Raw genomic sequence first — 27740 nt, 5'->3', positions numbered from 1 at the left:
ATAGTCCCTACCTGAGAGGGTTATCGTGAGGACTGAATGAGATAATGTAGGTAAAATCACAGAGAATATTACTTTGCACATAGTACTCATGTTCAAGTAGGAAAAAGATTTAAATACCTCATAGGAGAGGTACAAGTTTCCTGACCAGATGATATGGACAGTGTGTGCCAGGGGCCTCTGAGCAGGAGGACTTCCTGGAGGAGTTCTCCAAGAGTCTGTATGGTTTGAGGAACACTTCTGGCTGGAGGCAACCCAGGCAGGCCTGAGTGGAAGAGGGAGGCAGTGATAGAAGCTGGGGAGAGGTAGGGAGGGGAAGGGAGGCCTCTTGAGTCTCACCAGGCATGACTGGGCCTCCAGCTGTCACCCTTTAGCAGCCAGGCCCCAGGGGACCCAGAGCCACACCGCAAGACCAGCCTCATTAATCATGGGCCCTCAGAGGCCAGAGGTGAAGGCGGCTGGGCAGGGGCTGACGCAGGCTCTTCCCAACAATCTGTCTGGGCTCCCTCCTCCCAGCCAGCAGGCATCAGCCCACTTTATACATAGCCAAGGTGAGGCTCAGAGGGTGGAGAGCCACCTGCCCAAGCTAGGAAGACATGGATCAGAGATTCAGATCCCGGTGGCCTGCAGCACCCGCCCTGCATCAGGCCTGATTGCCCTAGCACCTTGGACAGCGCCACCCGTGGCTGGACCACTCCTGTGGGGAGTGGGGGTGAGAGATGCTGGGTCACGTCCTCCTGGTAGCATCTTCTCTCTCCTTTCATGTACCCTACCCCTGCTGCTCCCCTCTCTGTCCTTTCCTGCTCTTTCCCAACCTCCCCGCACCCCGCATCCTCATCAGTCCAAGGGAGCTGTAGAGTCTGACCTAGAGATGAGGAGGTGGTGGAAGCTGTGATGGGGAAATGTGGGGGCTGGAATAGGAGAGGTGATAGGGAAGGTGATGAGAGCCATGGGGGTGGGGAGGGGACAGGGAGGTGATGGGGCTATGACTAGAGCTATTAATGGTAGGGTGGGGTGAGGTGGGGAGGGTGTGATAAAGGGGACTGTGATGGGGAGGGTCATGGCAGGACAGCAATAGGAGTGCTGTGCAGATTGTGATGGAGGGTGGTGAAGAAGGTGATAAGGAGTGAAGGGGGAGGCATAAGGGTTCTAAAGAGGGGGTGATGGAAGACGTGATGGGAGGGTAGTGAGGAGGGGCTAGGATGGGGAGGTGATGACTGGTCACACGGGAGCTGCCCATTCAGGCTGCGGGCAGGGGGATCCTTAGCTTCCTCCCCAGGGTATGGAGGGTGCCTGGGGCCCTCCGAGGCACCCCGCCCCCATATCTGTGTCTCCCTGGGCCTCCCTCTCACTCCTCCATCACACCCAGCAGTAGCCACTCCAGGACAACCTCCAGGTCCCAAGAGAGTTGTCACCCCCCAACCCCCGGCAATGAACCCGCTCAGGCTCCCAGTCGAGGCAGGTGCCCTACCAACCCCCATCTACCCTTGACTGATACCAGCTGAGGGCATGGGGCCCCCAATCTGGAAGTGGCTGCCTTGGGGAGCCTTGTTGGTGAGGTCCAGGCTCTAAGTTCCCTTCTTCGCAGCTTTCTGGTAATTGTGGGGATGGGGTAAGGATGGGAATGGGCGCTGACTTGTGACTTTGAGTAAACCACACCATCTGCATGAGTCTCGGTTTCCTCCTCTGTAATATGGGCCCAACAACAGTCCCCATCTCGTAAGATTCTGATCAGTATTAGTTTGTTCATTCAACAGGAACTTAATGAGCACCTACTACGGGCCAGACACTGTCCTTGGCACTAAGGAGGCAGCAGTGAGCAGGACACATACAAATCACTGCCCTCAGAGCCCTTCTATTTTGGTAGGAGTGATGGGCCTGGTACAGGAGGCCAGACACTGAGGAGGTCGGGATGTGGGGGTGTCCTTGATTTGGGGGCCGCAGGAGCAGCCAGGCTGGAGGCTGAGTCTCCCCCAGGTCCTGTGTAGCTGCCTCCTGGCTCTGCCACTCTAGCCAAGTGCCTCTCTCTGGGCTCCTCCCGTTATCCCTCTGGAGTTGCTCCAGGCTGCCGCTTCCACCTGCCCGGACAGTAGTGGCAGGCGGGTGATGGGCTATGGGAGGAAGTCTGGCACCGGGCCCTAGAGCTGAATGCCCTGAAATGCAGAACAAAGGAGGAGGCAATCGAAGGAGGCGGCGCTGGTGGCCAGGACAGTCCTGCCAGCAGCCTCAGCATAGCCACCTCTTCTGCTGATGACAAGCTGAGCCCCACCGCCACAGAGCCTTTGTCACCTCTCCCTCCGACTGACTGCAAGCAGAACACACCGGGGGAACGCGTAGGGTTCACCCGAAATGGCACCAACATGGAGCCCTCCCCAGGTTCCTCTCTTCTAGGGAACAAAGGTTCATTTATGCCAAGGTGTTAGTCACCTGGGACCGTGAAAACACGAGTCAAGGAGCCAGGGGTCCAGATCTGCCTCTACACTGTAGGTGATTTGAACCAAGTCCCTTTCTCTTTGGGGGCCCAATTTTCCCATCTAGAAAAGAGGCTGAGAATTTGGATGCTTCCAGGGTTGGGGCAGCCAGCAGAAGTGTGTGCGGTGGTTAGGAAGGCAAGGATGTTTAACTGTCGTTCTCTAGAGCACAGTAGGTGCTCAATAAATACTTGAAAACATGAATAGGGTGACTGTGACTCAGCTTCTGCTAAGCTTTGCCAAGAAAGCCAATCTTTGTCACTGCCTCTTTGGATATTTGGGGACATTTTTGAAATCCAGACTTGAGTGAGTCCACCTCATTTTTTTTTAAATGGTTATTTATTTGGCTGTGCTGGGTCTTGCTTGTGGCATGTGGGACCTTTTAGCTGTGGCATTTGAACTCCCAGCCACGGCAGGTAGGATCCAGTTCCCTGATCAGGGATCAAACCCAGGCCCCTTCATTGGGAGAGTGGAGTCTTGGCCAATTTTTAAATGCCTGGTCATTATACTTAGAAGATGCAAATAGTGTGGTGACCAAACAAAGTCACAGTCACCCTCCACTTTGCAATCTCCAGGCTAGTCATCTGTAGTACTCAGGTGGGTTCACATGTGTGTATTTGGTCATTCATTGATTCATTTAGCTAGCATTTTCCAAGTGCCCACCTCCCTGTGCTCCTGGCTATGGAAGGATGCTAGGGTGGCTGAAAATCACCCAACCTTTGAGAGGCTTCCAGGCTGGAGAGAACAGACGCCTCAACAGTTAGAGCTTGTGCTCGGTGTTTTAACGGCGGTTCTACAGGTACAAGGTGCTGTGTGAGTCCCAAGGAGGTAGTGATTCTCCCTGAGGGTGGCAGAGATTTTTAAGAGGATGGTGGTTGAGCTGAACCCTGACAAGCGTGCAGGAACCCAGGAGAGAGGGACATGGGGTGGTTTGAGTGGAAGGACTTTCCAGACAGAGGTAACAGCATGGGCAAATACACAGGGGCAGAGCCGTGTATGTTGCGTTTAGGGAATAACTAGATGTTTGGTGCTATTAGGGTGTGAGCTGTGTAGCCAGCTGGGCTTTGAAGATGAGCTGACGCACTTAGAGCGATTCGTTCTGCAGGGCACTAGGGAGCTACTGATGCGCGTAGGTCAGAGGAGTGATGTGGGCGGACTCGAGTTTATGAAAGACCCTCTCCTGCCTCGGGGGACAGTGTGCCTTACAGGGTGTGAAGGGTACCGGCTGGGACCAGGACAGAGGCTGCTGCAGCCGGCTAGGCAAGCAGTCACGGTGGCCTGGACCAGGGTGGTGGCGCTGGAAGTGGGGAGAAGTTCAAGTCTGGCTGGGTGGAATCCTAGCTAATAGCTTACATGTGTTATGTGGGGTGAATCACTTCACCTCTCTGTTTGGATTTGTGCAAGGCAATGATAATAGTGGTACCTGTTCTGTAGAGTGTTATGTGGATTAAGCAGTAACATGTAAAACACTTAGCACAGTACCTGACACATAGTAGGTCTTCTGTGAGTGTTTACCATCAGGATGGGGAGGAAGATGTTCAATTTCACAGATGAGAAAGTAGAGGCTTGGAAGGGTCGGGGCAGTGGCCCAACAGCACTGAGCGCTCCAGGAGATAGAAGACTTTCTGCTCCTTCTTTTTCCTGCCCCCTCATTTCCCTCTCTCAGCTGCTGCTGCTATGCCAGGGGGTCCTGAACCCGAGTGTGTTGGAAGCCATGTGACCAGGAAGCCACACACACAGCTCATAAAGTGGGCACAGCCAGCTTGCAGCTGCCGGCAGACTCCAGAGGGAGGGGTTTTTGAAACCATTTTAAGGGTGGTAGCCTCTCCAAATGCTCCACAACCCTTTAGCCTCCTCCAGGCAGGGCTGGAGACCCCCTCCCTTCCCCTGCCACAGAGCTTAGGGAGACTGGGCCAGCTTCAAACATGCAGAAACCGCTAATGGGCTGCGGCTCAGTTGACAAGTCCCCTGGGAGAGTTTGGAGGGAAACAGAACACAGGCGGGACTATTGATCACAGGGCGGGAGGGGGAGTTGCCCTGGGTCCACAGACTGCAGTTCGAATCCCAGCCTGGCCGCCATTCCTGGGTGGACCTCCAAATCTTCCCAAGGAGCCTCAGTTTCCCCATCTGCCAAATGGGGCTAACTACAGTGCACAAAACCTCTCAGGCTCTTTCAAGGGCTGATCGGTACGCATCAGCGCTTAGCATAGTAGCTGGCATTCAATAAAGCAGGATGGCTCTTGCTGTCGATGTCAGGGAGTTGGCCAGCCACTCAGATAATCAGTCGAGGCATCAGGGAGACGGCTGCTATTCCAGAAGGCCATATAACAGCTTGGGTCGGAACGTCAGCTGTGTCCCTTACTTGCTGTGTAAACCTCCATGCCTCAGTCTCCTCCCCTGGAACACAGGCCGGGAAGAGTAGGGCAGTGAAGAGGACAGCTGGAGTCAAGTAACCCGGGATGGGTTCTGATTGGATCACTTCCTTGCAGATGACCTCAGGGGTTCCTAACCCTCTCTGTACCTCTGTTTCCTCACCTCTAAAACAGGATGTTGAATTTCCTGGTGGTCCAGTGGTTAGGACTTGCGACTTTCATTAGCCCGGGTTCAATCCCTGATCAGGGAACTAAGATCCTGCAAGCCGTGGGGCGCAGCCAAAACAAAATTTTTTTGTAAATAAATAAATTTAACTGGGATGGTAATATCCCTACCTCATAGGGCCACTGTGAGGATTAAATGAGTTATGAGCCTGGCCACAAAAGCGTGTTCTCTGAGCATGACTGTTACTATGGTGTGACTTCTGGGTTGGTGGAGGATTCAGTGAACTATCTCATCAGGCCCAGCATCCACTGGGTGTTGAACTCATGCTTAACCCGCTGCCCCCCACCCCCTCCCGCTCCATCACAGACCTCAGGCGGGAGTGGGACTTCCCCCCCCCCACCTGACAGGATGTCCCATGACTGCCTCCCACAGGGCCCCTCTTCCCGTCAGGGTCTGGGTGCCCCTAAACTGAGGTCACTTCCCTCCGGGAAGCCACCCCCAGAGGGAGGGGTTCATTGCTGGGCCTTGGGACTGGCCCAGCCCAGGGTAGAACCCTTTGGAGGCTAGAGAGGCAGACAGGAGGGCTCAGAACCTTCCCCCCAGCTCTCTACAGAGTCAGCTTTTTCTTAAAGCAAAAATCTGGGGCTGAGACACCCATACCCCACCTTCAGGCAGGGGGTTCAGATTGGGACCACATTCTCCAGGCAGAAACCTCTCACGATGGCGAAACAACTGAGCGCAAACTGAGGTAGTGAGTTCCCGTCGCTGGAGCCATCCTAAGCTGGACTATCCCTTGGCTGAGTTAAACCAGTCTTAGAACCAGTCTAACCTGGCTTTTCCTTTACTCCATGAATAAGGCATCATTCCCCAAGTCTCCCAAGATTTCACTTCTCTGGGATCTCAGTTGTGTTCTGTAAAACAGGAACAATTTTAGTTCTTCCCTGGAAGGAACCATATGGGGATAAAATGAGTTAGTGCAAGGAAGGTGTTGAACTCAGCCTCTGGCACACAGTGGGGCCTCAGTCAACATTAGCTTTATTGTTATGGCCGTAGCTGCTGGCTACCCCACAGCCTCCCCTCTCTGCTCCTCCCTGTCTCTTGGCTTGGCTCTCTGGTTCTCCCTGACTGTCCATGACTGCCTTTGTCTCTAGGCTTCAGGATCCTGTTCCTTTATGTCTGTTTGCCCCCGACTCTCCTTTATCTACCTTAGCACATCCCATTTTGATCTCGGCCCTCGGCGCATGTATGTCTCTCCCAGCCTCTCTCACCCTCTCTCTTGCTTCCTCCCGTGTCTCCATCTCTCTTTGGTTGTCTGTGTCCCGGGCACGAACTGGTCACTGGCTGCAGTGACCGCAGCCGCCCCCACACCCCGTCTCCGGGGGCCCAGCTCCTACAATCCTCCAGCTGACATTTGGCCAAAGCCCCTTTCCTCTCAGTTCAGCTGGAACAAGATTGGAATTTTTCAACCAAACATTCCTGAGAAACGAAGGAGGGGGTGTGGGGGGACGGGGAACAAAAGCAGACACAGAAACCGGCCCAGAAATAGTACATGCTTGACACAGGTTCCTCACCGCCGTGGGGACACAGACCCTGGTGACCGGCACAGCTGGGTGCCCAGGAGGCTGGAGAAGGGGGAGTGGACCCAGCAGAGCTGCTGGGTGTTAGAAAGATCAGCTGTGCATCCAGCCCACTAGTCTGAGGCCCTTCCCATCTCCCAGGCTGAAGAACCTCCAGCCTCTCATCTTAGACCCATTGTTCTGGTCTAAAATCTAGGCCAAGGCCACTGGGGAGGAGAAAGAGTGTTTCCGCGGTTGCTCCCTTGCACATCTCAAGATCGCAGCCGAGGCAGGTCCCCAGGGAACCAGCTGGCGCCCCCTGCCCCTCGGCCTGGTCCAAGGCCAGTGGGAGCTGGGCAGGTAGATGGACGGGCAGGCAGCACTGGGCGCTGCGGGGTGCGGGGCCGGGCGGGGTGAACGGCAGCTGCCCTAATTACTCCAGCTCGCCAGGTTCCGATCTCGTTTGAAAAGGACTCCAGGGACGCAGCCTTTAATAACTACCAGTAAACAGGCAGGAAAATCGATACCTGGTAAATAGAGCCCTGGAGAGAGGGATGCCTGGGCTGGCTGGTCCTGACCTGGCTGGGAGAAGCTCCCAGAGTCCTCTGTTGCAGAGCTGGCCAACGCTGACCTTTGGAACCCTGTCCCCCGCCTTTCCCGGGACCCCGTGTGCACTTTGGCTTCTGCCCTCCACGTCTGCACTCCCTCTCCATCAAGACCAGCCCCTCCCCTTTCCCACTCCCTCTGAGCCCTGACCTGTGCCAAGTAGGTTGCTTGTTTCAGTTGCAGATGCGTCCTTTGACATGCCTTGTGCCTAGTGCTGGGAACAAAAATATAGATGTGACCAAATCCTTGTCCTCCTGAAAGTCATCAACCAATGAGAGAGATTAAGAACAAAAACAAATAGCTTATTGACAGTGCAAGAATAGACACACAATAAAAAGTAGCATGTGCTAGCTGTAACAGCAGAATGGAAAAGCACTTCCTGGAGCAGGTGGGCGTGTAGAGGGTTTTGTTGGGTGAATAGGAGTTTACCAAGGGACTGAGGGGTGGGAAAGGGCGAATGTGGTAATGTAAACAATAATAGCGGCATCTTAGCTAACATTCATCAAGTACTTACTGTAGCCAAGCTCTCTGCCAAGCATCTATGGTATGCATTATCTTATTTTGTCCCACAGTAATTCCTTGGGGGGTAGGTATTAATACCCCCATTTGACAGATGAGGACACTGAGGCTAAATGTGGAGCCAGAATTTGCACATGGCTTGTGAGACTTCTGAGTTGTTTCTCTCAACCACTTCACTCTGCATCTTCTGCCCCTGATCCTGCCCTACCCAGCTCAAGACCTGGCACACACAGGTGCTTAAATATGGCAAGTTTCCACCCATTCCTTTCCCTTCCCATCCAGGGGTTATACCTTCCAAGTAACACAGTGCCTTAACCCTTACCAAGGAGGCCCATCAGACCTGAAGATCATCTGTCATGAACCCTCATTTTATAGATGGGGAAACTGAGGCTCTGAGAGGGGAAGACCAGGCCTCAGGAGCAGAGCCAGAGCAGGATCCCGGATTTTCCCTCTAACTAATCCCCTCACAGGCCTGCCCATTGTCAAAGAAAAAAAAAATCAATTTTCGAACACTCAATTAAAATGATAAAGCAGATAGGAGAAAGAGGCTGCCCTGGAGGCCCAGGGGGGAAATTGTCATGTAATTGACTGGATGTTATAGGAGCCCGGGGACCCCATGCCCACCACACCCCTCTCATTTGCCTCGACTTCCCCAGCTCTCTGGGCACTTGGCAAGGGCCAGGGGTCATCCATAGCCCTTGGGATGCAAACAGAGGAGAGAGCAGAGAAGCCTTTTCAGCCCAGTAGGGACCCACTGAAGGTCGGGTACAGTCTGTACCAGAAGAGAGAAGCCTGAGAAAGGCAAGGGCAGGAAGGCGTCCTCAGGATGGACCATGATGGGCCCTCATCCATCTGGCTGCAGATTCCAGGGCCAGGCACCCTGGCGTTGTGCCAGTTAACAGTAGAAACACCCTCAAGGTAGGAAGGACCCACTGCATGCCAACACTGCGCTAGGCAGGGAGTAAAGCAGGCAGGATCCCTGATCTCGGGGGTGAGACAGACAGTAAAGCAAGTCTGTAGATCAATGTATTGTGCAGGTAGCACTGAGTGCCAGGAAGAGAAACTGAGAAAGTGAAAAGGATGGCAGTGGGCGGGCAATGGAAGGGTGGTCTTTCCAAAGAGGTGATGTTCAACCAGAGACCTGAAAGAAAGGAGGGAGGAAACTGTAAGAATGTGTGGAAGTGGTGAGGTCATATTCCAGGTGGAGGGGACAGTATGTGCAAAGGCCCTGAGGTTGGACATTGCTTTGGGTCATTAAGGAGCAGCACAGGGACCAGGTAGTGAGTGAGGGGGCACTTTGTAGACCCGTGGGACCTTGTAGGAGCTTTATAGACCATGCGGTGCTTTGTAAATCACAGCCAGGACTTTGACTTTGACTCCAAGTAAGCAGGGAACCATGGGAGAGTTTTGAGCCAAAGAAGAATGTGATCTGATTTGAATGAGATGCCTCTGGCTGCAGTGTAGGGAACAGACCCTACAGAAAGCAAGGACAGAGGTGGAGAACAGTCATGAGTCTACTGCCATGGTCCAGACAGGAGGGACATAGTGACTTAGACCAGACAGATTTGGTGTGCTGGGGAGAGGGGCAAGTGGTCAGGTGTGGGATGTATTTGAAGACAGAGATGACAGGATTTTACTAATAGGTTGGACATGGGGTGTGACATGAGAAGTCTGGGGTGGGTCCAAGAATTGGGGGTTTGGGGCTTGAGCAGCTGGAAAGATGGAGTTGCTTAACTGCAATGAGGAAGATTTCAGGAGGAACAGGTTTGGGGTTAGGGTTAGGAAGGAAGATCACAGCTGTGCTATGGCAGAGCTGAGTTTGAGAAACCTGTTGAACCTGTATGGGAAGCTGCTGAGGGAGCTGCTGGATACACAAGCCTGGCTTTCAGGAGAGAGGATATTGGAATCATCAGCGTACAGACAGTATTTGTCTTCAAGGATTCTTTTAAGACCCTCATAAGGAAGGTCTGCTTGTGCCCATTTTAGAGATGAGAAAACTGAGGTTCAGAGTGATTGCATCACCTGACCACAGACACAGAGCTGGAAAGTTAGGCAGCTGGGATTTGAAATGAGGTCTGTCTGCCTCCCAGCCCTGGTGCCCTTCTCAGACCCTGTGCTCTGTGGCTATCCTCACTGAATCCTCCCAACAGCCTGGTTTGAGAGGGGAGGGGTAGCTTATGGATTAGTATCACCTTTATTTTTGAGATGGGGCCACCAAGACGTAGTGAGACTGAAGGGACTTATCTACAATTGAGGAGCAGTCAAGGGTGCAGCCTTCCCGACAGTGTGTCACGTGAACCATGCAAAAGAATCTCTCCACACTGGCCCCAAGGCACAGGGCGGGCTGAAGGCACTGAGAAGTCCTGCAGCCTGGATGTCCGTCATCTCTGCTTAACCCAGTGTCCATGGAGTCTTGCTCTGAGGAAGCATCCAGAACTGGGAAACATGGAGCAAAAGTTGGGAGCCAAACTTCAGGGCCTCTGTTTTTTATAATGGGTGTGTGAATACCCACCTGGCTGAGGTTATCATGTGGTTATGTTCATTTTGAATGACCTCCCAGCACAGAGCTCAGGGCAGACAGGTAGTGTGTTTGTTAAAAGAAGGAACAAATAAACAGATGTATGGAAAAGAGGATAAATAAGTGGATGAAGGAATGGATCAATGCAAGGATAGCAAAAGGCATGACTGAATAAAATAAGCGGATCCCAAATGAATCATTGTCTGAACTAAATGAATTCATTCATATATTCAGCAACGACCTAGTGAGCACCTACTGTGAGCAGGCACTGGGGATACGGCAGTGAATAAAGCAAAGTCCTTGCCTTGTGGCAATGACATTCTAGTGGAAAGAGAGACAGAAAACAAGATAAATGTGTGAAATATAAAGTATACCAGACGGAGAAAACCCGAGCAGGGAAGGAGAGGGGAAAGAAGGTATGTGGAGGGGAAAGATGGTATATAGAGGTGGTGCACATTTTACATAGGATGGTGGTAAGCGAAGGAATGACTGAAATCATGGATGACTAGACGGGGGAGAATAAATGCAGGTATGAAATGGCGGCAGGCATGGGTGACTGGGCTGATGAAGGAGTTATTGAACGAATGAACTGAGGAATACATGAATGTGTGAACCAAGACATGAAGAAAGGAATGAACGAATGTATAAGTGAACTTGTGCTTGAAGTAATCAACGAATGGATGAACGAACGACTGAATGAGTGGACGGATGAAGGAAAGAAGGGTCATTGGTGTCTGCAGGGTGGTGGCCTCTGTTGATCCCTGCCCTCACCCCAGGCGCTGACTCTGCTTCCCAGCCCCTCCTGGTCTAAACAGATCCCACACTGGCTTCTTCCCCGCCCCCTCTCCCACCCCCCAGCCTGTGATGGCCACTGTTTCACTGCCTGTGTCGACTCTTGAGAGGTGGGGCCGCTTGCCTCCCCTACTCCCCTTGCTGATTGGCATCCTCGTGCTGTCTGGACACCCCACTTCCTTGCCTTCCGCTCCAACCCATATTGCGCTGACCTTCAAGCTCGCTCCTGCGCATATACTGACCCCCCGGGGTCGTCTCCCGCCCCTCTGGCCTGCCCTGATCACCCCCCACCCCGACCTCGACCCCGCCCCCGCCCGGCCGCGGAGGTTCACCGTCCTCGGGTCCTGACTCCCGTTGCCCTTGTGAACACAGGCACCATGCGGCCAGTGCGGCGCAACTTCTACGACCCGTCGTCGGCGCCGGGCAAGGGCATCGTGTGGGAATGGGAGAACGACGGCGGCGCGTGGACGGCCTACGACATGGACATCTGCATCACCATCCAGAACGCCTACGAGAAGCAGCACCCGTGGCTCGACCTCTCGTCGCTCGGCTTCTGCTACCTCATCTACTTCAACAGCATGTCGCAGATGAACCGCCAGACGCGCCGGCGCCGCCGCCTGCGCCGCCGCCTGGACCTCGCCTACCCGCTCACCGTCGGCTCCATCCCCAAGTCGCAATCGTGGCCCGTGGGCGCCAGCTCGGGCCAGCCCTGCTCGTGCCAGCAGTGCCTGCTGGTCAACAGCACGCGCGCCGCTTCCAACGCCATCCTGGCCTCGCAGCGCCGCAAGGCGCCCCCGGCGCCCCCGCCGCCCCAGCCGCCGCCCGGAGGACCAGCGGGCACGCTCGCCGTGCGCCCGAGCGCCACCTTCGCCGGCGCCGCGCTCTGGGCCGCGCCCGCCGCCGGCCCCGCCGAGCCCGCGCAGCCCCCCGGCGCGCCCCCGCGGAGCCCGAGCGCCCCCGGCGGCGCGCCCACCCCGGGGCAAAACAACCTCAACCGGCCCGGGCCCCAGCGCGCCACCAGCGTGAGCGCACGTGCCTCCATCCCGCCGGGGTAAGCCGGGCCCTGGGCGCAGGGGTGGCGGCCCACCGGGGCTAGGAACAAAGAATTACAGTAATTACAAAAATCATAAGTACTACCTAGCGTCTATTAAGTATTCACTTTGTGCCAAGAGTTAACTAAGCACCTTAACGCTCGTTTATCTCCAGTAACGAGGACCCTATAAGGGAGGGAGCGTCATCAGCCCCAATTTACAGATAACGAACAATCTGCAGCATGGGGAGGGTTAGTAACACATCCCAGATCGTGTAGTTCACAAGTGCTGGAGCCATAGCAGCAGCTACTCTGGTGTGTGTGTAAGCACGTGCTCAGTCGCTCATTCGTGTCGGACTCTTTGCGACCCAATGGACTGCAGCCCGTCAAGCTCCTCTGTCCATGGGATTTTCCAGGCAAGAATGCTGGAGTGGGTTGCCATTTCTTCTTCCAGGGGATCTTCCTGTCCCAGGGATCAAACGTGCATCTCTTGCACTGGGAGGTGGCTTCTTTACCACTGAGCCACCTGGGAAGCCGTAATGGTGTACAGTCCATGTCTGCTATTTACTAAATTCTTTTTCTGCACCATCTCATTTATTACCTACCCCCTCCATTTCATCATGTCCCTATTACAGATGGAGAGGCAGAGGCTGGGAGAGGTATGATACTTTCCGAGGGCCACCCAGGTGGAGGGCAGGGATTGAAATTCAGACCTGTAGGATTTTGGAGTCTGCACTGTGTTGTCTTTGAAGTTCTAGAGGGTTTCCATACCCTGCCCCAGGCCATACCCATCTCATGTGGAAGCTCAAGCAAGCCAATATTGTCCAAATATTTGTGGCCCTAAAGGCCACACCTGAAATATCACCATTACATGGGACTAATACTATGGTTTTCAAGTTGAGCTTTAGGGACCCCTGGGACAGCACGGCATAGTGGCAGGAGAGGGGGCTGGCCAAGAAGCCAGCCTCTGCTTTCATTTTAACCAGATCAGCCCTTTCTGGACTCTCTTTTGAGAACTGGTTTTCATAGGATTTCACTGAGGAAGGGAACCCGGATCATACCAGCTTTGGAAATGCCTGGGTTAAGACACCTATGCCCCAGAATATGGACCCAGTGAGTCTGTCAGCTTCCCACCCAGGAGTCCAGATTCACTTGATCTCAGCGGAGGACTGGATCCTGAAAGAGTTGGAATGGGAGGCCAGAGCAGAGACCTTGACCTTGAGATAGACCAGAAGGGAAAAGGGCAGGTGGGGTGTGGGCTATGGTGCCCAAAACCAGGAACGAGCACCAAAAGGCAGCTCTGCTTGCATCCCTCTGGCGTGACCCAGGAGAGTGGTCATGCACAGATCAGATGTGGAGACAACCTCTGAGGTCACCATATCCAGGTCTTCCTTTCACCAAGAAACTGAGGCATTCGGAAGGGAAGGGGCCCTGAATTAGGCTACCCTTCAAAATCTTTCTGGGCTTCCCTGGTGGCTCAGACGGTGAAGAGTCTGCCTGCAATGAGGAAGAGCCAGTTTCGATCCCTGGGTCGGGAAGATCCCTTGGAGAAGGGAATGGTTATCCACTCCAGTATTCTTGCCTGGAGAATCCCACGGACAGTGGAGCCTGGCAGGCTACAATCAGGGGTCGCAAAGAGTCAGACACAACTGAATGATTAACACTTTCTTTCACTTTCTGAATCTCTCTGGCTTCTGAACTTTTGAGAATCTGGCTGCTTGGGTTCCGATCCCCTCTTGGCAGCTACTTCTGAGCTATGAGATCTGGGGCAAGTGCCTCTCCTTCACTGAGCCTCAGTTTTATCATCTGTCAAGTGGGAGCTGTGTGCCTGATCATACATAGCGCTTATATTGAGATAGTCCTTCAGTGGCAGCCAGGACTACTAATGTTATCCGGAGGAGGGTTGGTATGGGGGGCCGGGGAGTGTGATTTTCCACCGGAAGGACTACAGCAGCTGCCACCTGCCCCCCTAGCCCTCCCTTCCTCTCCCCCTTCCCCTCCAGATCATTCCTCTCCAGCATCCCAGTGCCCACAGGGAGGAGACCAGAGGAGGTTTGGGAGAGCATTTTGGGGAAACACTGCAGAAGGGACTCACCCATCTGGGAATCACAGACGGGTATTCATGTGGCTCCTTGCAGATCACAACCTGGCTCTGGCCGGGCTGGAGGGCCCTAGGATGACAAGAGTAGAAAACAAGTTGGAGTAGATGTGGGAGGGGACAGAAGCAGAAAAGTCCCAGGTGCCTTTGCAGCAAGAATTCGAGAATCTTCTCTCCAGGGCTGTATCACTGAAACCCACTAGTGAATTATGAAGTCAGAAGGTTGTAACCAAAATTTTCTGAAAACGGGATGGGATGGAACTGAATAGAATCAAAGAAAGTGAACAAAATAGAAAACATTGGCATGTGTCATACTTAGTAAGAATTGCTCCAGGAACCTTTTGCATGATTTCTACATGTGTTTCATAGGTCGCCAGGTGAAATGAATTTCTCAGTCACTGATGAAATTTTTGAAAACGGCTCTTTCAGGGCAAGCTGGGGGTTGCTCAGTTTTTATTGCTCGGTATCAATTCTCTAAATATGTACTGTGGGTGCATGTTCACAGAGCCTGACAAGACAAATGGGGTCCAAACTGCTGAACATACAGCCTGCAAATGAGTAAATGAACACAGTTGCTGGAGAGAGAGGGAAGCACTAGGGAGGTGATGGGACAGGGTGGTGTGGTTGGGAGGGATGGAGTAGTCAGGGCTGACCCTGCTGAGGAGGTGCATAGCCAAGGAACAGGAACTAAAAATACCCCTGGCTCAGGGGCTTCCCTAGCAGTCCAATGGTTTGGACTGTGTCTTCCAATGCAGGGGACGCAGGTTTGATCCCTGGCAGGGGAACTAGGGTCCTGCATGTGACCAAAAAAAATTTTTTTAAATAGCCCTGGTTCAGAGTAGGGGGGTGGGCCCAGGACACATGGAGTCTGCTGCTGAGGGAGGGGATGGGAGGAAGGAGGCATGGAGATGGCAGACCCTAGTGCCTGCAGAGTGAAGCTTCCCGTTTCCCAGGCAACTGAGGCTCGGTGCAGCCCATGAGGGGAAAGGGACGGTGTCTCTGAGGAATCAGGTCCCCCACCTTCGCCCTGGTCTCCAGAACACCCAGAGCCCCTCATGGCCCTTCCCGCAGTCTGTCTGCTTCTGTGTTTAAGTCCGTCGGTGTGCCTGGGCTGCCACAGCAAAGTGCCACAGACTGGAGAGGCCCAAACAACAGAAATGTATTGTCTCAGTTCTGGAGGCTGGAAGCCAGAGATCTAGGTGTTGGCAGGGTGGGTTTCTTGTGAGGCCTTGGCTTACAGACAGGCACCTTCCCCCTGTCTTCATATCATCTACCCTCTGTATCCCTGTGTCCAGATTTCCTCTTTATGAGAACACCAGGCTTATTGATTAGAGCCCACTCCAATGACCTCGTTCATAACTTGATCACCTCTGCAAAGACCCTGTCTCCAAGTGTCCGGGAGTTTGGAGAGGGGTTAGGACTCCAGCGGGGACTTCCCTGGTGGCTCAGTGGTAAAGAATCTGCCTGCCAACGCAGGAGACGCAGGTTCGATCCCTGGGTTGGGAAGATCCCCTGGAGGAGGAAATGGCAACCCACTCCAGTATTCTTGCCTGGCAGATCTCAGGGACCGAGGAGCCTGGGGGGTTACAGTCCACGGGGTCACAAGAATCGGATATCACTTAGCAACTGAATAACAAGAACAACAGGACTCCAATGCGTGAGTTTCAGGTCCAGACACAACTGAAGACACAGCAGTGTGTCTGGGACTCTCCTATTACAGCTTTCTGAGGCTCAGCCTCTCTTTCAGTCTCTCTCGTCTCTGTGACTGTGTCTCCCTGTCTCTGTCTCTTGCTCCTTCTCTCCTGCCTTTTTCTTTCCTTCTCAGCAGCTCTCTCCTTCTCTGTTCCCTTTTCTCCACTCTTCTTCTCTCCTGCAGAGAGAGCTGCATAGCTTCTCCTCCCTGGCCTCAGTTTCCCCATCTGTCAAATGGAGCTAAAATCACCCCAGTCCACGTGTGCTGGCTCATCAGAACTGATGGGTGTGCAAATGTATTTAAAATCACCACACATGATCAGTGCGCAGAGGAGGGGTGAACTCAGACATCATTCTTTGTCATCCTTCTTGCCTCCCATCCTCAGCTCAGGACGGAGGTCCAGAGAGCAGCACTGACTTGTCCCCAGGTCACACAGCCAGCAGGACTACAGTGTCCCCCTGGCTGGGGTTTGTTTCCACTCCCCCCTGTGATGAGGCGGGAAGCCAGCTGGCAGCTGATGCCTGGGGGACGGAGACACAGGGGTGGGGAAGATCCGCCCTGTCTCCTGAGAGGGCAGCATCCAGCACTTTGGAACACAGCTGTGGGGCAGACTAAGAGTTTCCAGCCCACGTGGTGGAAGGGAGAGGGAGGGGGAACAGCTGCAGGCCTGTTTCCATTTACTGAGCGCTCACAACGTCCCAGGCTCTGTCTCACGGCTTTTACATGCATCGCCTCTCTTGCTGTGCACAGAAACGGTGGTAGGCCCTATTGTCCCCACTTCTCAGATGAGGAAACTGAGGCTCTGAAAGCCTGGCCCTTGGCTCCAGGTCACGCGATTAGGACTCTGACTCAACAATCGCAGTCGGCCATGGTATTGGGGTGGCCCCTGGCTGCCCGCTCCGGGTTTCAAGCCAGGGTCCGAGAGGCCTGGTCCTGGTGCCACAAGGCGTTTGGAGGCCCAAGGAGTCGGGGGGCCCGCAGCAGCTGAGCTTGGGGCCGGCTTCCCTGTCTCCTCTCACTGTGTGACCCCAGTGGGCCCCGTTGCCCTCTCTGGTCCTCAGTTTTTGCAGCCCGTGCAGTGGGGCTGGCGACAAAGGCCAATGAGGGGGCAGATACCAAGCTGCCTGCATTCAAATCCATCCCTAGCAGTGGGAGCGGGGCTTGGCCCCGCCCCCTCGAGCACATCCCTATCAGACCAGCACGATGTTGTCATTGAGATGCTGTTTGAGTTTTCAAACCTCTGATTCTTAGCCTGAGAACTTCTTCCTGTTTACTGGCCACCTGTGATTCCTTCTTTTACAAATCACTTGTTTACTTCCTTGTTTCTCCTTCTCTAGGGCTCTTTCCGGCTTTTCTTAAAATTGATTTGCAGATGCTCCTTCTGCATTTTAAGGGTCTGAGCTCTTTATTACCTTTCCCCAGTTCGCTATTTCTTTGTACCTTCTTCTTTATTTATTCATTTTTGGCTGCATCGGGTTGGGTCTTAGCTGCAGCAGGGGGGCTCTTTCCTTGTATCCCACAGGCTTCTCTCTAGTCGCAGTGCGTGGGCTCCAGAGCAAGAGGGCTTGGGCTCAGTAGTGACACCATTGCAGGCTTGGTTGTCCCATGGCATGTGGGATCTTAGTGCCCAGCCAGGGATCGAACCCACATCCCCTGCATTGAAAGGCGATTTCTTAACCACTGGACCAACCAGGGAAGTCCCTCTTTTTACCTTCTCTATAGCTTATGCTTGTCTTTTTAACTAGTTAATCCTTTTATTAATATATTGAGCAGTTTCTGTGTGCCAAGGACTCTTTGGGGGCCCTGGAGATCCAGCCATGAACAAAACAGACAATCCCTGCCCTCCCGAAGCTCATATTTCTAGAGAGAGACAAACAAGAAACAAAATAAATTCTAGTATGTGATAGAGAGTAGTAGTGACTACCGAGGAAAAATAAAGAAAGGAAGGGGTGTAGGGAGTAGTGGGAGGGGCATAAATGGAAATGAAGAGGTCAGAAAAGGCCTCACTGAGAATATAACGTTTGAGCAAGGATTGAAGGAGGTTAAGAAGCAAGCTATGCAGAGAACTGGGGTGGGGGAGAGCACTGCAGACAGAGGGAACAGCTTGTGCAAAGGCCCTGAGGCAGGAGCAGGCCTGGTTTGTGCGAGGAGACCATTGTGGCTCCAGAGGCAACGGGGGTGTGTGGTGGGAGAGGAGGTCAGAGATGAAATGGGGCCAGTCCCGTAGGGCCCTGAAGGCTGTGTTGAGGACTTTGGCTTTTCCTCTGCGGGAAATGGGAGCCAGCTGGTGTTGTGAGCTGGAGACAGGCCGGGATGACTTTGCTGTCGCAAGCTCACTCCGGACATGGAGGATAGGTGGGGGGTGGGGGGTGGGGGCTTTGATGTGGCTGGTGTGTTTGGGTGTTTTCCTTCTTCTTTTCATTTCTTGCAGTGATTTTACGTTTAGGTTTGAAAGCATTCACATTTTGTTTCTCCGGCTCTTCACTAGGTATTACATTTTAATGCTTCAAAAAACAACAGTCCCAAAGGCACACCATGAAAAGTCTCTCCTGCACCGTGTCCCTGTGGGGCCTCTGGGCTGCCCACTCTCCCCCTTTTCCTGGCCTTGCTGGAGGACAGTGGCTGTAACCCTGCTTTTTCCCTCGTGGCTGCTGGGCTCTCCCTGCGCCTCACCGCGAGGTCAAACCAAACGCCCCCATCCCCCCACCCTCCCACCCCACCCCGCCCCAGACCTGAAGCACTTCCTGCCCTGCTCCCTGGGAGGCCAAACCACACTCCTGTCAGTACGTGGCTGCCCCAGGCCGTGGGAACCGCCAGCCCTCCCCTCCCCTCCCTTCCCCTGCCTGGGCTCCCCACACCGCCCCCCCAACCACCAGAGCAAGCAAGCAAAGCGGGCTAGAGACCAGGAGGGTGGGGGAAGGTGACCTAGAGCCCCCAGGCCTCTAGATAAACCTGGGCCCTAACTGACTACCACCCCTCAGAATATCGCTCCAGGGGATTTTGGTACTGTTGAATCCTTAGGAGTGGACAGGGTCAGGGATGAGGGGACCCATTTAACAGAGCGGGAAATTGAGGCCCGTAGAAGGTCAGCGGCTTGTTCAGGCAGCCTGAGGGGTGCTCGATCGAGGAAAGGGGAAGTGAACCAGGCCACAGCAGCCGTTGATGGTCTGTGGCTTTGGCTGGCCCCGTGGGGCACCTCCCTGGAGCTTACTGTGATGTTCTCAGCCCTCTGGCTCTGTGGGGCGTGGGGGTGGGGACTTGGTTGACCCCGGACTGTGGGGGACAAGAGTTCAGGTACAGAAGGAGTGGGCACTGAAGGGGGTGCAGGTCACAGGAGCAGGTCCAGGGAGGTAGGTGCCATGTGTTATTTAACTTCCTTCTCCCCACGATGTGGTGTTCCCACTTCTGCCCCGTCCTCACCCACCTGGACCCAAATAGCTGAGGTCTGAACCTCCAGGGGCTTCCCAAGGGGTCATGGGGTAAGCGCCAGGTGTCCAGGGAGGCCCACTGGGGGACCTGAAACCACCATCAGAGACTGTGACGTGCCTGGAGCCTGCCGGGGACATGGAGGGGAGGGAGAGGACAGGGAGGCCAGCCTAGATAGGTGGATGGAAACTATAGGGAGTGTCAGTGTGGTTTCCTGTGTCCCTGGGGTCTTGGACCCCCTCGTTGCCTGGGAAAGAAAGGAGCAACCAGATCAGGCAAATGTACCCACTCATGCAGCCCCCAGTGAGCTCTCCCAGGCCTGAGCCAGCTCCAGGGCCCAGGTCAAAAGCTTTGCCCCACTTCTAGGCACAGAGGGCTCAGAAGGCTGGCTCACCTACAGATAGCCCCACGTATCAGCCTGATGGGCTCAGCTCTGGCCTCTGACTCAGAAACTCCAGGGCCGCTAAACAGCTGGGTGACCTTCATGAAGTCACTTCCCCTCTCTGGGCCTCAGTTCCGTCATCTGCAGGATAAATGACAAACAGATTTCAGTTCATGTGCCATCTCTGCTTGAATGGGAATGACCTTCTGGAGTCCTTTAGCTTAGTGGAAAGGAGTGCTGGGATGGATTGGTGATGTCTGCCACAGGTGCAGTACTAGTATTAATACACATGTCATGCGTTTGCCATCCCTGCTCCAACCTTGTCTCTGGGAGCACATTTGGTATGAGAACTACTGCTTCTAAGGACACCAGGCCCCCCTCTGAAGATACCCCAGAAGAAGCAGATCGATTCCATAGTTGGTTGAACTCCTCCACTCAATACTTACTGAGAACCCATTTATGCCCAGTTTCATCTTCAATCCTGGGGTCACAGAGCTGGCTTAGACAAGTTTCCAGAAGCTTGCAATCTGGTGGAAGAGATGGGGTGAAACTCCACAGCTAGAAAGGGAGTCAGGAAACATCTGTGTCCTCAAAGAAAAGATAAATGCAGTCCCCTGGGGATTAAAATCGCTTAGGGACTTCCCTGGTGGTCCAGTGGTTAAGACTCTGGGCTTCCAATGCAGGAGGCAGGAGGTTCAATCTCTGGTTGGGAAAATAAGATCCATCATGCAACATGGCATGTCAAAAAAAAAAAGTGGCTATGTATTCACTGGGGGTAGATTAGAAAACCCTCCTGAAGATGGTGACCTTGAAACCTGTCTTTAAAGGGAAGAGATGAATTGAGAATAGACCGTATGGACAGGCAGTGAGTACCGTGTGGCAAAGGTAGCCAGACAGGAAAGGGCAGGGAACGGTGTGAGGAACAGTTATCTAGGAAGCCCTCCCCACGGTATCTCATCCTGCCTTTGAATGCGGCCCCCCAGCCAGAGCAGGCACGAGGCATCTCTCTTTGCTTGTCTTTTGACAAAAGAAGGAGAGAGGAGCCAAATGCCCTTTTCCAGACTCATCCTGGGGAGATTTTTTTCTCAAATACAGCCTCCTGCCTTAGTCTCTGAACCAGGGTGAGAGAACTTGGTTTTGTGTGTGTGGAGAAGAACACAGACTAGAATCTGACATTCTGGGCTCACATTTGAGCTCTACCACTTGCTGGCCAGTGACTTCACCTCTTTGTGCCTCAGTTTCCCCCTCTATAAAATGGGACGATCAGATGACGGAGGGAGGGTATACAGCTGAGTCTGAAACATAGCTAGCTCTTGAAATTATTGCCCCCTGCCCGTGCCCAGCCCATCTGTGTGAGGCGTGTTCCCTGAGACAGTTTCCAGGAAAGGTCAGGGTTCCTCAAAGCCTGGCCATGGAATCTCTGCCTTGAGAAAGATGCGAAGCATTTCTGGAAATTTCTTAGAGAAAGCTTACTCGGGCTGTTCCCACGGATGCCCACAAAGCATGCTCACTTCATAGCATTTAAAAAAAAAATTGTTTGGCCACACTGCACAGATTGTGGGGTCTTAGTGGCCTGACCAGGGATCAAATCCACACTCCCTGCCTTGGAAGGGCAGAGTCTTAACCACTGGACCACCAGGGAGTCCAGTGTGCTCATTTTAGAATGAACATTGGCAGAGAGTCTCTGAGGGGACCAGAGGCTGCAGAGAGGCTTCTCTGGGCATCTGCTTCAAGGCTCACTTCCAAAGTGTGCAAAAAAAAAAAATTCACGGGGAGATTGTGCCTGAGCATCACCTCAGAACATCCCTGCAAAATCCAGTCTTCCTTCCTTCTTTCATGCAACAAGTCTTTCTTGAAAATCTACTGCATGCCATGTACTAGCGGTGACAGTGGGTGGTGAGGAAGGTCTTCCTGCCCGAGGCAGCGCTACAGCAGCCTCTGTGGGAAAAGCCTTCAGGCGGAGGGTGCAGCAAGTGCACAAGCCTCAAAAGGGCTCAGCAGTTCATTTTATTATTATTTTAATCGATGAGACACTGTTATTTTACATATATATAGAATAACGTCTCATCTATTATATATATATAACAATGTCTCATCTATTATATATATGTGTGTGTGTGTATGTGTGTGTATATATATACATTGAATATATACAATGAATATATATATTCATTTGGGACCTTAGTTCCTCAACCAGGGATCGAACCCACGCCCCATGCATGAACTCCTAACCACTGGACCACCGGGGAAGTTGCAGGGCTCAGCATTTTAGAGCAACAGCAGAAGCATGTAGAGTAGAGAGATGGAGAGGGTAAGAGATGAGGTTACAGTGCCAGGGAGGGTCTGGTCATATGGAAGACTTTTATAAAGTCTTTTATAGACTTTATATCAGACTGTGATATTTTATACATATATATAATATTAGTTATGTATAATTATATTATGATAATATAATTAATGTTATATCAGTTATATATCATATTATAAAATTAAGTAAGATAAGAGCAAAAGCAGAGGCCTCTCTAAAGTGGCAAGGAAGGTCTCTGGTAGGGTAACATTTGAGCAGAAACCTGTGTTGAGTGCGGGAGCAGAACATGAGGATAATTGGGCATTCTGGAAGAGCAGTCAGCAAGTGCAAAGGCCCTGGGGTGAGGATGTGCCTGACCTGTTTGCAGAACCGCAGGGAAACCAGGAGGCTGAGGTGGAGTGGATAGAGCAGGGAGCACAGGAAAAAAGAGTTCAAGGGATCGGTACTGGCTGTGTTGCATATGGTAATGTGTGCGTGCTAAGTCGCTCAGTCACGACCCACTCTATGTGACCCTATGGATCATAGCCTGCCAGGTTCCTCTGTCCATGGGGATTCTCCAGGCAAGAATACTGGACTGGGTTGCCGTGCCCTCCTCCAGGGGATCTTCCTGACCCAGGGATCAAAAACACATCTCTTATGTCTCCTGCATTGGCAGGTGGGTTCTTTACCACTAGTGCCACCCTGGAAGCCCATACAGTAGAGAGGCTGGAATTTACTCTAAGCAAGGTAAGAGCCAGCAGGGACTGAGAGTACAGGAGGAACAGAATCTGAAGCAGAGATGGGCAAGGCATTGGACCCATCCCTGCCCTGGGTCAGCCAGGCCTGGCTTCTGGTCAGAACAGGTTTCAGGCCTGCAGGGCTCCTCTGACCCTTTGCCATGCCGGGGCGTTGGCGGGGAGGGGGGGGGGGGAGGCGGAGGGGGGCGGGGGGCGAAGAGGGCGGAGCCAGGGGCGAAAGCCCGCCCCTCCTTCCCGGAGGCCTGCGGGCAGCGGTCTCCTGTCCAGGGCAGGAGGATGTTCTCACTGACTGACGGGGAGGAAACAGTGCATCCCACATCAAAAGGGGGCCTGGGTGGTTCCCACGCTCCGGCATCGTGGGAACCTTGCTACCCTGGGTTCTCGCAGGGGCCTGCAGATTGAGAGAGCTGGGGGCCACCTGGGGACTGTCCCCCAGCTTGCCGATGGGTAAATACAAAACAGCTCCACCATCACACCTTACTCACAGCCCTCCTCCCAGGAGCAAGACTGATTTTTGTAACCCAGAGCTCTGTGGTTTTTAAAGGGTGCCAGAGATTGGAGGACTGCTAAGATCTAAAACAGTCCCTTTCTGGGGTCCCCTCACCCCACTTTCTAACTCCCTGGCCAAAGGCTCAGCATGACCAGTGTCATGAGCCAGACCAGACTTTGTGCTTCATATAGACCTGAGGTAGCCAACTGTCCTTGCTGGTTGGTAGAGGCTCCCTGGAAATCTGTGCTGATGATTCTGCTTGGCTCGAGAGAGTGCTGTGATGGATTAGTGATGTCTGCCACAGGTGGGAGACAAGAAGTGGTGGTCCTCATGCTAAATATTTTTCTTTCCACCCATTTTACAGATAGCCCTGGAGAGAGGGAAGGATTGTTTTCTCATGAGATAGGAGGGAAGGAAGGAAGGAACGGAGGGGATGGGGAAGCCCTGGATATGTAGAGGACCTTAACAGTCTGTCTATATTGGAAGTGTTCTAAGGAATTCCCTGGCTCTCCAGTGCTTAGGACTCCACACTTCTACTTCAAGGGACATCGGTTCAATCCCAGGTCAGGGAACTAAGATCTGCATGCCAATAATATTAACAACAATAATACAATGGAAGTGTTTCAAAGGACAGCAGAAAGAGGAGAAGCCAGATGTGCCTCCATGCTATCTTATAAGAGGACTGGGGGACTTCCCTGTTGGTGCAGTGGTTAAGACTCTGTGGTCCCACTGAGCAGGGGGTGTGGGTTCAATCCCTGGTCAGGGAACTAAGATTCCACATGCTGTGTAGTGTGGCCAAGAACAACAAAAAAAGAGGATGGGGGAGGGGGATGAGATTAGAGTGGTGGTCTCCCTTCAGGAATGTCCTGGAGGAGTATGACAGATCCCAGGAAGGAGGGGATGGACCCCCCATCCCTTGGGTCCTGGAAGACTGCAAGGAGGAGAAACTCAAGACATTCCCACTCTCATCCCTGCAACAGACTATGAGCTTTGCATGCTTTATCCCATTGAACCTTTGCAAGACTCTATTCCCATTACACACGGGGAAACTGAGGCACAGCATCTTTCCCCTGTCACACCTCAGCTGCCCAAGCCTGGGGGCCCCATGGTACCTCTCCTCTGTTCCACTTCCCTCAGGAGCTATGTTCAGTGACTCCAGGTCACCAGAGTGTTTGGAGACCCCGATGTCTGCTCCAGACGCTGCCAACCCCCTCAGGGGTGGGGTCTGGGAGGGGTATCCCAGCTGACTGGGTGTAAGCCTGTGACGCTGGGCAGGCACAAAATGACGGCTGTGTGCTGTGCATGTGTGTGTTACTGTGTGTGTAAAGTGGGATCCTCCCAGCCAAGTGTCTGCATGTCATTGTGGGGGAGTGTAGGTCAGAGTGTGTGGACCAGTCTGTCCCACCCGGCTTCTCCTGTCCAGTTGAATGTCTTTGTGGTATCTGCACGTGGGTATTTTTCTGGGTGCTGTGTTCCCTGGAGTGTGTGAGTACATATTTCTGTGGTGTTCTCTGTGTAGAAGTGTGTGTCTATGTCTAGACCTGTGTGCGTTCATGGAGTGTGTTCCCTGAGGTGTGTCTGTATGTGTGCATGGTGTGTATTCCCTGGTGTGTGTCTGTGTGTTTGTGTGCAAGAGTGTGTGGCACGTTCCCCAAGTATTCGTGTATCTGTGTCTGTATCTCTATAGGAAGCGGGCCTCCTGGGTTGTGGGTACACTTGTGTGTGCGTGTAACTGTCATGTGATCCCTGGAGTGTGTGTGTACATGGAGGGGGCGGCATGTTTGCAGGGGTGTGTGCCGGTCTGTGCAGTGTTTTCCATGTGTGCATGAAGCTGTGTTCTATTGCACTTGGCATGTTCCCTATACATGTGCATGCATATATAGCCCACGTTCCAAGGGTGTGTGTGTGTGTGTGTGTTTCTGGACCCACTGAAGCAGCACACAAACCTGCCAAGTGTACCACTGGCTTAAAGACACCTTCCCCTCAGCTCGCTGGTGCCGACTGCGCCTGCCAGGGCAGGTGTCCAAACAGCACTGACCGTGCTCAGACCTGAGCAGGCATGCCAAGTGGGCTGCAGCAGCACCTTCCCCAGCTGTCACTGCCCTCACCCTTTAGGCTGCCCCTGGCTTTTTTTGGGGGGGGTGCTGTGCCAGGTCTTACTTGTGGCATGCGGAATCTTCCTTCTACTTCCCTGACCAGGGATCAAACCCAGGACTCCTGAATTGAGAGCATGGAATCTTAACCACTGGACCACCAGGGAAGTCCCTTGTCCCTGGCTTTCATTACACGCCTTCTCCTTATCAAAACTTCCCCATCTGATTTCATGCCCATCCACAGAAAGATACCAGTTCACCCACAAAGCTAAACTCTGAAGTCTGGACTCAGATGGGTGTATTGCACAGATCACAGCAGGCCTCCTCCTTCAACCCTCCTGACATGTATTATCATCCCCATTTTACAGATAAGGAGACTGAGGAGCACAGAGGTTAAGTGACTCTCCCAAGCTTATCACTGCAATGCCTTAGTGGTTTCTTCTCCAAGATGGTGAGAAGTTATACCATGACTTAGTGGGCTGAGGTGCAAAAGAGGTGAAATTAACCAGGATTACACAGTGATGGTGATATGATGGTGCCTGTTGATGTTCAGTCGCTCAGTCATGTCTGACTCTTTGCGACCCCATGCCAGGCTTCCCTGACCTTCACCATCTCCCAAAGCTTGCTCAAGCTCATGTCCACGGAGTTGGTGATGCCATCCAACCATCTCATTCTCTGTTGTCCCCTTATCCTCCTGCCTTCAATCTTTCCTAGCATCAGGGTCTTTTCTAATGAGTCGACTCTTCGCATCAGGTAGCCAAAGTATTGGAGCTTCAGCATCAGTCCTTCCAATGAATATTCAGGATTGTTTCCCTTTAGGATTGCCTGGTTTGACCTCTTTTCAGTTCAGGCAAGAATACTCGAGTGGGTTGTCATGCCCTGCTCCAGGGGATCTTCCCAACCCAGAGATTGAACCCATTTCTCTTATGTCTCCTGCATTGGCAGGCAGGTTCTTTAACCACTAGTGCCACCTGGGAAGCCCAATGATGGTAGTGATGATGGTTAAAACTATGAGTCTGTAGTAGGTACTAGGAAATGTGCTCAGCCTTTTACGTGTAGACTTTCACTGACTCTTCACAGCATATGTAAGGGAGGTGCCATAAAAAAAAAAAAAGTGAAGATGTTAGTTGCTTAGTTGTGTCTGACTCTTTGTGACCCCATAGACTGTAGCCCACCAGGCTCTTCTGCCCATGGAATCCTCAAGGCAAGAATACTGGAGTGGGTAGCCATTCCTTTCTCCAAGGGATCTTCTTGAAAGGGAGGTGCCATATTATCCCCATTTAACTGATGAGGAAACACATTTACGAGAGATGTGGTGATGTGCTGTTGTGTTGAAGTGAAGTCGCTCAGTGGTGTCCAACTCTTTGTGACCTCATGGACTGTAGCCTACCAGGCTTCTCCGTCCATGAGATTTTCTAGGCCAGAGTACTGGAGTGGGTTGCCATTTCCTTCTCCATCCAGCTGCTTAATGGTTGAGCTGAAATATGAAAGCAGCTCTGAATGATGCCAAAAGCCAGATCTCTTCAGAAGGAAGAGCAAAGAGGGGAGGCAAGCTACATTTTCCTGAGACCTTTTCATGTGAAGAGGGGATAATGCCTTAGTCACCAGAACTGACATCAATAAATACTCCAGAGGGGGAAAACGTTCGTCATCCAGTGTCTTTGGAAAACCTGGATTAGCCACAGCTAACCTGTTTCCTTATGCAGGACTTATCAGAGCCTTTAATACATTCACATACATTGTGAATGTCCTGGTGGGAGACAGTGAAGTGGCTCCTTGGTGATCCCTAAATCCTTCTTTCCCAGAACTTTTATGGGTATCAGCAAACTTTGAGAGAAGTTTGGCTAACGTCACGAATAGTTGGGTTTCAGACACAATAGTCAATGAAAAGGAACAGTTGGGAGCCAACTTCTCTCACCTGGGAGGAGGTCAGCTGTGGAGTGAGAGAGGGTCAGTACTAAGTCTAAGGGTTCATTCCATTATCACGGGGTGTTGGGCAGAGGTCCTTGCCGCACTCCACCCGATAATACTGACAGAAGGCTGTCAGTAGGAATGGAATTCTCTAGTGGTCATTCTAGATGACTGGGGCAGTCACAAAGGAGTCAGGGCATGCCCACGAGCCAGAGACAGAAGGCAAAGCAGGGGCCCCTGATCTGGTCTGGGGAGGCTACAGTCTCTTCTCTTCTCCTCTCAGGGTCCCCGCGCTCCCGGTGAAGAACTTGAATGGTACAGGGCCAGTCCACCCGGCCCTGGCAGGTGAGGTCCAGTCAAGGACGGAAAAGAAGGGCGGGGCCCACAAGGTGGCGGCGCCACCTGTCTGCCCATTGACTCCGCCCCTTGGTAGGCGTGGCCAAGAGGGCACATCCCCTACCATTGGGCTACAACTCTGGGGTGGGCGGGGCCGGCAGAAGGCTCTCAACTTGGCTTCAACTTCGGGTGGGGCTGAGTGGGCACGGTCCGTGGGACACACCCCATCCACCCATCCG

General features: G+C 52.9%; 1 protein-coding gene across 2 annotated transcripts in view; it reads left to right on the top strand.

The window, feature by feature from the left end:
* DTX1 (deltex E3 ubiquitin ligase 1) overlaps positions 1-27740 on the top strand; it is a 39018-nt gene that overhangs the window by 7540 nt on the left and 3738 nt on the right. For both annotated transcript variants that reach the window (XM_070386083.1, XM_070386082.1), the window contains exons 3-4: positions 11370-12048; positions 27449-27510. In XM_070386083.1, the coding sequence (XP_070242184.1) occupies positions 11370-12048; positions 27449-27510 (741 nt within the window). The remainder of the gene's footprint in view (positions 1-11369; positions 12049-27448; positions 27511-27740) is intronic.

This window comes from Bos mutus, chromosome 17, assembly GCF_027580195.1.
Source record: "Bos mutus isolate GX-2022 chromosome 17, NWIPB_WYAK_1.1, whole genome shotgun sequence".
Taxonomy (NCBI): domain Eukaryota; kingdom Metazoa; phylum Chordata; class Mammalia; order Artiodactyla; family Bovidae; genus Bos; species Bos mutus.
Note: the sequence above shows the minus strand (reverse complement) of the source record. Positions and strands in the feature narration are given on the sequence as shown.